Source organism: Schistocerca nitens, chromosome 5 (genome assembly GCF_023898315.1).
Source record: "Schistocerca nitens isolate TAMUIC-IGC-003100 chromosome 5, iqSchNite1.1, whole genome shotgun sequence".
NCBI classification, from domain to species: Eukaryota; Metazoa; Arthropoda; class Insecta; order Orthoptera; family Acrididae; genus Schistocerca; species Schistocerca nitens.
In genome coordinates, this window is record NC_064618.1 from 824,190,682 (window position 1) to 824,201,649 (window position 10,968).

The 10,968-nt window shown below is 38.5% G+C and overlaps 1 protein-coding gene across 1 annotated transcript in view; it reads left to right on the top strand.

Annotated features, from left to right (window-relative positions):
• Nucleotides 1-8,357, top strand: part of LOC126259540 (cancer-related nucleoside-triphosphatase homolog) — an 87,253-nt gene extending 78,896 nt beyond the window's left edge. Inside the window, exons 4-5 of the mRNA XM_049956416.1 lie at nt 2,638-2,832; nt 8,160-8,357. Coding sequence (XP_049812373.1) covers nt 2,638-2,832; nt 8,160-8,237 — 273 coding nt within the window. The 3' untranslated portion in view covers nt 8,238-8,357. The remainder of the gene's footprint in view (nt 1-2,637; nt 2,833-8,159) is intronic.
• The last annotated feature ends 2,611 nt before the right edge of the window (nt 8,358-10,968 follow it).

Genomic DNA, 10,968 nt, shown 5'->3' on the forward strand with positions numbered 1-10,968 from the left:
ATTGTTTTGTGTAGGCTCCGACATGTATGAGGAACTCAGGGTGGATACCATCGAAACCCGGAGCTTTGCCTGATTTAACCTTCTTCAGGGCATTGGTAACCTCCTCGATGCGAATATCTGATGAATATTCTGAGTCCATTGCACGGGTCCTTTTTAATGTTTTTAAGTCTTTCTTCACTTTTGTTGTGTGCTTTCTATTTCGTGGGGCTCTAGACACAGAAACTATGCGGGATGCAACCTTGTTGGGAGATATTTCGTCCTTTCTATATTCAGGTGGATTTGCGCCTCCAAGTTTACGCAGTAGGGACCAGGCTTGTCGGCTCGAGTTTGAAAAGTCTAGATTTTCAACAGTATTCTCCCATTTTTGCCGTCTAATAAAGTCGATGTTATGTAATAGTTCATCCGCTATTTCCCGGTCCCCATTCTTGAGGAACTCCGCGTACAGGTCATCGCATATCCCTGTCCATCCGGGAATGTATTTTTTGCGGGATCGCTGTTTTCGCATAGCTAATGACCGCTCCCACAAACCTCTCATAGCTCTTGCTGGTTGGAGGGATCCAGCTCAAGGTATAATCAAGTTGTACAGAGAATTTTGTCCAGTTAGCTTTTGTAAAATTCCACCTTGGTCGAGGGTAAGACCTTATTATCGGGATGGATACACCGATATTAATAAGCACAGGGCGGTGCTGGCTATGAGGGGAGTCCATCAGGACCCTTCTAGAGGCTGTCAGTGGTTTACCATTTGTATCCCTCGAAACAAAGCACAGATCCGGGTTATAGTCGCAGTTCCATGCGGCTGATCTGAATGTCCCTCGGTCCTTGGCATCAAAGACCAGATATGTATTTTGTTCCTCAGACCAATCGACCAACATGTCTCCATTGCTATCATTCGTACTATATTTCCACATTTCGTGGTGACTATTAGAGTCCCCAACGTGTATGCTTGGGTGTGGGTGGATCTTTATCACTTCAGCTGGCCATGTAGTAGCAGGAGGTTTATAGATGTTAGTTACTGTAACTTCTCCTATTTTGATGACAACTTCATGGATATCATTTGCAATGGAGGCTTCAACTGGAAAGGCATCCTCTATGTCCCCACGCACATATGTCGCAACGCCATAGTGTCTGTCATACGTGGCTCCAAGAAGATCATATCCCAGAATCCTTCCTCTAGCTTCAAGTTGGACTCTATTTTCAGCATGAGTTTCCTGTATGGCTACCAGGTCAATGTCGTTATCATGTAAAATTCTCTGCAATACTTGACATTTTGCTCTGCTTAAGCCCTCAATGTTGAAATGGCAGATTCGGATGCATGGTCCGAGATCCTTTGTCAGTTGGTCCGTAAAAGGACCGTTGTATGTATCTTGCATAGCGCTTTGTCTGTCGTTCTGTTTCACTGTGATGTGGGGCAGGAATTCTTCGTTCGGTCTGCCGCCAGTTGTGTTAGTTCATTTAGCGTTACCCAGGGTGCACCACGTGGAGGCGAACTAACTTTACACCCCATTATAGCAGATGAACTTCTTACATGGAAGGAGCACATCTGCTATATATGTAAAAAAAAAAAATCTCCTGTAACACCTACTTGTTAAAACGCCTTTCTAGCATAATAGTGCTACCTGTCTTAAGGCAAATCTATTTTGGAGTTATACACTCCCACTTACAACATGGTATCGAGATTTGGGGTGGGGCACAAATGGTATACATTGACAGGACTTTCAGAGCCCAGAAAAGAGCGATTAGGATAATAGCTAATATTAGTAAGCATCAGTCCAGTAGAGAATACTTCGTTATGTATAACGTATTGACAATGCATTCATTGTATGTTCTCAGGACTATACTATTTGTAAAAGAAAATATAATCAATAGTGAAATCCATAATTATAATACAAGAAAAACGAGACAATTATCACATACAATTTAGTAATAAAAGCACAACAGATCATAGTCCATTTTCTGCAGGAAGACATTTTTATAACACACTGCCAAATAATATACAACTGTTAAATGGAAACATGTTTAAGATAAAATTAAAGCAACTGTTAATTGATTAATGTTTGTACTCCATCAATAATCTTTAATGTTGTTGTGTATAATTTATCTTTATTTCTAAACTCTTAGTAATTTCTAAACTCTTAGTAATGTTCATATGTTCATAAATAGACCATGTCCACGACTGTAAAAGTTATTATGGACAAATAAACCAATTATTATTATTATTAAGCAGATGGTCATAATGTTTAGGATGTATACTACCTGATGTTTTCTGCATAGTGATAACTGCACCACTAAATGGATGACAGCTGTCAGTATAGACGACTGTTTTGTATCCATGCATCCACACTTAACAACTGACCTGCTGCCCAAGGGAAAATAAGCATTAAGGACTTCTATGTGTACTTGGATGTACTAACCAGCATAGAAACATATGACTCATAATAGCTAAGATTATTAGCAGCAAAAGATGTAAATACTGATGTAATGTTGTTCAGTACACCATTCTCAGTTACCATTAGAAATATCTGCACTTATCCCCATCACACCATGTATACATTTGGTCAGAAGTAATACAAGATATTTAGTGTGAACTTTTGCCTGTTTTAGTACGTGTCATGTATGGATTTTTATGATTGATTCTAGGGACGGCCTGGTCATGTTTTGGTGGTTGATGAAATTGGGAAAATGGAGCTGTTTTCAAAAAAGTTTAAAGACTGTGTTTCTGCTGCATTTAGTTCACCAAAAGCCACAATTCTGGGAACAATTCCAATTGCTAAACAGCGCCCTATTCAGTTTGTTGAAGAGTTGCGCACACGTCCAGATGTTAAAGTAATAACAGTAAGTACGGTGACGGCACTGTTGTTTTGTGTAGGATAATGATGCCAAGAACAAAAAAAGAAATACTTCTTTGATGTTCTGAAACACATTTTAATTTGCTACCAAGAACTGACAGAATTCGTTTCTTGTTTCAATGAAATTAATGTTTTTCCTAGGATTTAACATTAATTTCTTCTCCCAGTTATCCTTAAACATTCTTGTAGTTTCATTTCAGCTGTCTAACTTTTCATTATAAGTTTATCTCATTAAGTTTAGATGTAATGATGATGTTATTAATAGCAAGAATATATCTCAGTGAAGTTTTCCCAGCTGTTAAAATATTTGATATTTTCATTATAAGGGACCATAGTAGACTTTCTTTCCATAAATGGATTATGATGATAAATGAAAAAGTGCTTGCAAACATTGTGTCTTTTTTAAGTTATACTCGATTATGAGATGTTGGAAGCATTTACTATCATTACATATATATTTTAAGGAAACATCAAACAATGGAAATCCAGGATGGAATGTAACAATATTATGAGAAGGAAAGTTGCTACTCACCATATAATGGAGATGCTGAGTTGCAGATAGGCACAACAAAAAGAGTTTCACACTTAAAGCTTTCAGCCAATGTCCTTTGTCAACGAAAAACACACACACACACACACACACACACACACACACAGATGCAACTCGATGAGTTGCATTTGCGTGAGTGTGTGTGTGTGTGTGTGTGTGTGTGTGTGTGTGTGTGTGTCTATTGTTGACAAAGACCATAAAGACCATTGGCCGAAAGCTTTAAGTGTGAAACTCTTTTTGTTGTGCCTCTCTGCGACTCAACATCTCCAATATATGGTGAGTAGCAACTTTCCTTCTCATAATTTAGAGGAAACATATTACTCAAAAGTGTTATGGTACTTAAGACATGTATACGAATCTGGAGTTTTAACACTGTGGTACTGTTTGGAAATTAATTCTGTATTAAGTAAAATACTGACTAAAGCCTATAAAGCATTTTATGTAGCAAGGCTAATTTGACAAGAGCTGGTTAAAACTGCTACTATAAAATTTCATCTTGATATGACATTCCCTGCTAAGTGATAGTAGTGGATATTACTACAAAATTAAAAAGACATGAGTGAATCCTTAATGCAACACAGTGAAAACGATTCAGAGGAACGCATCTGTAAGCAGCATGGTACACAGCCTCATCTGCTGTGATAAAACAGGTGCATTGCTGTAGACATTCTACATCCTGAAAGCCTTCCTTCAGAATAGGATTTATGGGACATGATGTATCAATGACTGAATGAGTACATGAATGCATGACAGTAAAATAATTGAAGATTGCATCTTAGATTATTGACAGATGATACCACTGTCAAGAAAGTCTAGGTATGCCAGGCAGGTTTTCACACTTTTTGCCAGTTTTTATTTTCGGCTAGAGTACAAAGAAGGCAAAAAGTTTAACATAAAATGCAGCACATTATGTTTGTGTTCTTAGATATGAACCAAGGAAAGAGGTTCTGTAGGAACCTATGCAGTATGTTCAGGCTTCTTTTTGCTGTTCCCCTAAGTGGAACGTCTGCGTCAACAACATTCTGTAGAAGTTCAGTATTTTAAAGGGCAGTGGTAACAAGAGTTAAATGAAAGGTGTAGTAAACATACATAAAGAGAGAGAAATTTTGTTGTACATTCAGCATGAAAAAATGAATGGATCATATGGCATCGTTGGCCAGGATGTATCATGCGGGTTTGGCTGCCAAATGCAAGTCTTATTTCAGTCAGTGCCACATTGGATGACTTGCAGTCAATGATGCAAATGAAATGATGATGATGATGATGATGATGATGATGATGATGATGATAATGATGACAATACAACACCCAGTCCATGAGTGGAGAAAATATCCGACCCGGCGGGGAATCAAACCCGGGCCCAGTGTATGGGAGGCAAGCATTTTACCACCCAGCTAAGCAGGCAGACATATTCAAAATAAATAACACATGCAACACCAGTGTTTTTTCTTAACAGGTTATTATAACCATCATGTTTCCCAAAGAAATTTTGTCTCTTATGAATGTTTGAGTCAGATCTCGAGACGAAACGCCTAGACAGCCTAATGATGATGGTGGTTGCTTGTGATAAGCGAGAAATTCAGTTTCAAGTCCCAGTCACTAAACATTTTCTCATTTTATTTGCTGTAGTTTCCTATTTTATATTAAATGTTCATTTAATCAATATTGTGAGCTGTCTGTGAAACAACTGACAAATTCTTGATGAATAAGAAACATAACTATACGGAAGAAATCTGCATAGACTCGACACTTATTGAGGCTGTAGGCACTGAACAGTGACAAAATCACATTGTATGTTACTTGAGAAAAGTTTTAAATAGTTAATATAAGGTGAAAGCAAATGTTCAGCGAAGCTTTTGATTGCGACACAGCATTAGATATTTTTAGAAAGATGATGTCCATGTTCATCTATTAAAGATAATCACCCTTTAATGTTTTAGTGGAATCTCTCAGTTTGCTAAGAAATTAAAACACTAATTTGGGATTAAACATATTTTATAAAGAGTGTGTGTGTAAAAAATCAAACAATGGAAAAGCCAGGATGGAATGTAACAATATTATGAAAAGGAAAATTGCTACTCACCATATAGTGGAGATGCTGAGTAGCAGATAGGCACAACAAAAAGGCTGTTACAAATAAAGCTTTTGGCCAGGTAGGCCTTCATCAAAAATAGACAACGGACACACACACACACACACACACACACACACACACACACACACACACAAACGCAACTCCCACACACGTAAACGTAACTGCAGTCTCTGGCAACTGAGGCCACACTGCGAGCAGCAGCACTAGTGTGGTGGTGGGAGTGGCGACTGGGTGGGGGTAAGAAGGGCCTGGGGCGGGGAGGGATATTAGGGTAGGGGTGGCTGACTGTGAAGTACTGCAGGTTAGATGGAGGGCATGCAAGAGATGGGGTGGGGGAAGAGGGGGAGGTAGTGGAAAAGGAGAGAAGTAAAAAGACTAGGTGCGGTGGTGGCTGTGTAGTGCTGGAATGGGAACAGGGAAGGGGCTGGAAGGGTGAGGGCAATGACTCGAGAAAAGGATGCTTACAAGAATGTAGGACATATTGCAGGGAAAGTTCCAACCTGCACAGTTCAGAAAATCTGGTGTTGGTGGGAAGGATCCATATGGCTCAGGCTGTGGAGCAGTCATTGAAATGAAGGATGTCATGTTTGGCAGCGTGCTCAGTAACAGGGTGGTCCACTTGTTTCTTGGCCACAGTTTGTTGGTGGCCATTCATGAGGACAGACAGCTTGTTGGTTGTCATGTCCACATAGAATGCAGCACGGTGGTTGCCGTTTAGCTTGTAGATCATGACGGGTTTCACAGGTAGCTCTGCCTTTGATGGGATAGGTGATGTTTGTGACCGGACTGGAGTAGGTGGTGGTGGGAGGATGTATGGGACAGGTCTTGCATCTAGGTCTATTACAGGGGTATGAGCCACGAGGTAAGGGGTTGGGAGCAGGGATTGTATAGGCATGAATGAGAATATTGTGTAGGTTCGGTAGACAGCAGAGTACCACTGTGTGAGAGGTGGGAAGAATAGTGGGCAGGACATTTGTCATATCAGGACATGATGAGAGGTAGTCAAAAGCCTGGTGGAGAATGAAATTCAGTTGCTCCAGTCCTGGGTGGTACTGAGTTACGAGGGGACTGCTCCTCTGTGGCCAGATGGTGGGACTTTGGGAGGTGGTGGGAGACTGGGAAGATAAGGCATGGGAGATTTGTTTCTGTACAAGGTTGGGAGGATAATTACAGTCTGTGAAGGCTTGAGTGAAACCCTCAGAATATTTCAAGAGGGACTGCTTGTCACTGCAGATGCAATGGTCACAGGTGGCTAGACTGTATGGAAGGGACTCCCTGTTATGGAACAGTTGGCAGCTGTCAAAGTGGAGGTATTGCTGGTGGTTAGTAGGTTGGTACTGATGTAGCCATCTTTGAGGTGGAGGTCAATATCTACGAAGGTGGCTTGTTGGGTTGAGTAGGACCAGGTGTGATCTACAAGCTAAGCTGCGACCACTGTGGTGCATTCTATGTGGGCATGACAACCATCATGCACTGGTGCTGCCGCTGGCAGTGTGGTCTCAGTTGCCTGAAACTGTTGGTGTGTGTGTGTGTGTGTGTGTGTGTGTGTGTGTGTGTGTGTGTGTGTGTATCTATTTTTGATGAAGGCCTTACAGGCCGAAAGCTTTATTTGTGACAGTCTTTTTGTTGTGCCTATCTGCAACTCAGCATCTCCTCCTTTAGCTAACTTTTATTACAGATTTATTCACTCATGTTCATACACATTCTGCAGAGGTACGCAAGTCTATAAACTCTTACTTTGTTCCAGTTTTCATTTTTGTTTACTATCCATCACTCAATATTGCCACTATAGAGAAAGTGAATATCTCTTCTGATTCTGTAGTAAATATTCCACTCAAGATTTTCCAGTACTGTATGTTTTTAACATTTCATAGTCTTGTACTTATGACTTGTAATAGTAGAGATGTGTAATCCTAAGTTCCTATCCAATATGTATAAACAGTATATTTTTGTTAAAAACAAGATTCAATGCCTTTACAGTTGGCTTTTGGTTTTCTCTTTCATTAAGTCTATTTTATGCAATTCACTATATAAATTTAAGAATATCTTCCATGATATGTAATCAGTTTCTCAAATGTGAAGCTTCATAAGTATCTCATTTTACTTTTTATCCATGAATTGACTACTTTACCCAACATTCTCTACATCCTGTTTTAATGCTGTTTTCCATTTCTTTTATGTTCAGCCTAAAGGTTATATGAAATCATAGAACTTTAAGATTGTTGTTGCTTTCACTTTTACTGCAAATTCCATTGATGTTAAAAATAACCTGTTAAACTTGCAGGGTAGAGAGTGGCATTTACATGTTTTTAAGTAATTATTTTTCTAGATTTCTCATCAACACATAAAATAAGATCAGAGAATATGGAATGTCATGAAGTGATAACAGCAAATACCAGTCAGGAATGCTGAGCTTTGAACATAATGAATTCTTCTTTACAAATGAAAATGGATTCCACACTGGGATTTGAACCAGTATATCTTGCTTTTCATAAGTTGTTGTTTTAACCATTAAACTATCTGTGTCCTAAGCGGTCGGAACTAATTTCTGTGTACCTAATTGTCACTTAGCACTTTGTTAAGATGTGTGGTGAACTGTTTTCTTAATATTCTTAATAGTTGAGTAATGGTGAATAAATAGTACATTTTGCGTATATTTATGTTTCAGGTTGATTACAACAATAGAAATGGTCTTGAAAATGAAGTATCTGAGATGCTGATATCTGCACTGAAAACAGTACACTGAAATATAAATGTGTGTTGGATATTTGTAATAAATAATGTACATTATATGAAAATTTGTGTCTCTTATTTTAGCATTAAAATTTTCAGAGTTTATACAATAAAGAAGTTCTTGTACAGTTAACCTCTTAATTTAATTGTTTTAGTTGTTATCTTTTGTTGGCAACAGTATTCTTAATAATAGCTAATATATTTCAACACCTAGAATTACAGAAAATGCTGAACCACAGACATCTGTGCAGAACACTTAGAGGGGCTACCATCATTATTCAAATGCTAGAAAGCAGTGAAACACCAACTTCATAATCAGAAGTGAATGTTCCCATGGAATTGCAGGTAAATAAAACTAAATAAATTACCACAATAAATAAAATGCTGGTGCACTTTGTTTCTTATTTTTTAATAGCTTTGTGTCAACCACAAACTGCTTACGACGATCTCATGTTGTAATCAATGCCTACCACAACACACACACATTCCTGCAGAGACTAACCTACCAGTATCATATGTGATCGTTAGTCCAGTTACAGTAAAATGTCCACATTTCTGGTTGGACCATCCAGTTCTGCAGTTCACCCAACCTGAGGCCAAATTTATCTTGACCTTCATAATCTCGGTCAAGACGGAATATAGGGTGTCCCAGGAGGAATGGTCAATATTCGGGGATATGAAAGGAATGTACATTTGAAGCAAAAAGCTTCATATGGACATTTACCCTATTCCAAATTATTTCCAATATAGAATACATTTAATGTACATTAGTTTTTGGGCTAGTGGCTAGCACATATGTGCTTTAATCGTTGACATTTTATTCTGGCCGAACTTACCTCATTGCTTTCCACGTCTTTTCTCAGGATGTCTTTATGCTATTAAACTAGCATGTTGAGCATGCCGTTATCCATGGTGAGTTGTGAGTAAAGTACTGAGGGGACTGAGAATGTATCAGAGAGAAGCATCAGTTAACTGAGTTTGTACACACACTGGCTAAAATGCCACCCGTCTATGCCAATGAGGAATGTACAGGTATCATACACATGTACAGATTCTGTGATGGTAGTTCTCCTTCTGCTTTGAAATACTACCATCAGCACTTTCCGACACATTGAATTCCTGATCATAGAGTGTTTACCAAAGTTTCCAGTACATTCCATGAATCAGGTATTCTTCCAAGTTTCTATTTTTCTTCAGAATCTGTAATTCTAGAACCTATGCAGGAATAGCAACACATTGTTGAAATAGTGCAGCATAGTCTAGCACACAACTACTATCTGCACATACCAGTGTGCCATGAATATGTGCATGGCAAACATTACACATGGAAAACTTGTACCCATTTCACATACAGTATATCCATAATCTTCACATTGGTGACAGTGTCACAAACCTTGTATTTTGTCACTTGTTATATGACAATTGTTAATTGCTTCCATTAATACTATTTACTGATGAAGCCACGGTTACAAGGAATGGAATCAACAACACTCACAATAATCATCAGTGGCCACTGGAAGACCAACATGCTATAGTGAAAACCAGTTTCCAAGTTTGTTTATCGACAACTGTTTGGTGTGGTATGGTTGGTAATATGTTGATAGGTCCAGAAATTTTAGAATAGAGAATGATGAGACAGAATTACTTGCATTTTTTGGAAAATCTGTTTGTTGAAAACCTTGAGGACATTCATTTCGTCACATGGACTGCAATGTGCTTCAAGCATGATGCATCCCTTCCACATTTTACCAGACACATGAGGGGATATCTCAACTGCACTTACCCTAATCACTGGATTGTTCATAGTAGTACAATCAGCTGCCCGCAAATATTGCCAGACCTTAAACCATTAAATTTTTGTTTATAAAGTTGGATGAAGTCTGAGGTATAAAAAACAAAAGGTCAATACTTGAGATGAACTGGTTGCATCATAGACCCTGCTGCTTACTAACTGTTGTAAATTTGTAAACCTAGCAATGTATTAAATAATACAGATAATGAATAACAGTTTACAAAAAAGGTTTTCTGCCTCACAAACCATTCAGAATGGAGCTTATGTGCGTGTGAATATTTTTGTTTCAGACGATTGTTCGTGTCGTATCCCTGAATATTGACCATTCCTCTTTGGACCCACTGTATAGGTATTTCATGGCCCCACTTAATAAACAAATGACTATGGTGGAGCATGGCATCTTAGCTTTGAAACAAAAGCTGAGAAATGTACCCCCATCAAGCACACACTTATAACTTCCTTGTAGCAATCAGAAGCCAAGTGAATTGAAAAACTGACCAACACCTAAGATCTCAGTAACTGCACTCCATCCCATCAAATTTTCCAACTTTGTGTAGTCTTCATGCAATCCAGCAAATGATCATAGAATATGACATCCATGGTTGCCTGTGGATATGCAGAAAATATAAGAATCTCTAAAAACGGTAAATGCCAAATCTAAATTTATTGGTTTTATAAAACCATAATACAATCATCTTAATTTACTCCCCTTTATGGAACAAACCATAATCATGGATCCACTGGGCTTTTGATCCACATTGGAACAAAGTAGATGAACACCCTATTACAGCTTCATTTACAGAAGTTCGTAACACACATCAACCGTTGCCACTAACCTAGCCAGTAATTCAGCAGTCCAGAACGTATATATGGTGTGTTTCCCTTTTATATAAGCAACATTACATGGAATTCATTGGCACAGACTGTGCCCTCATATACTCTTAGACATTGG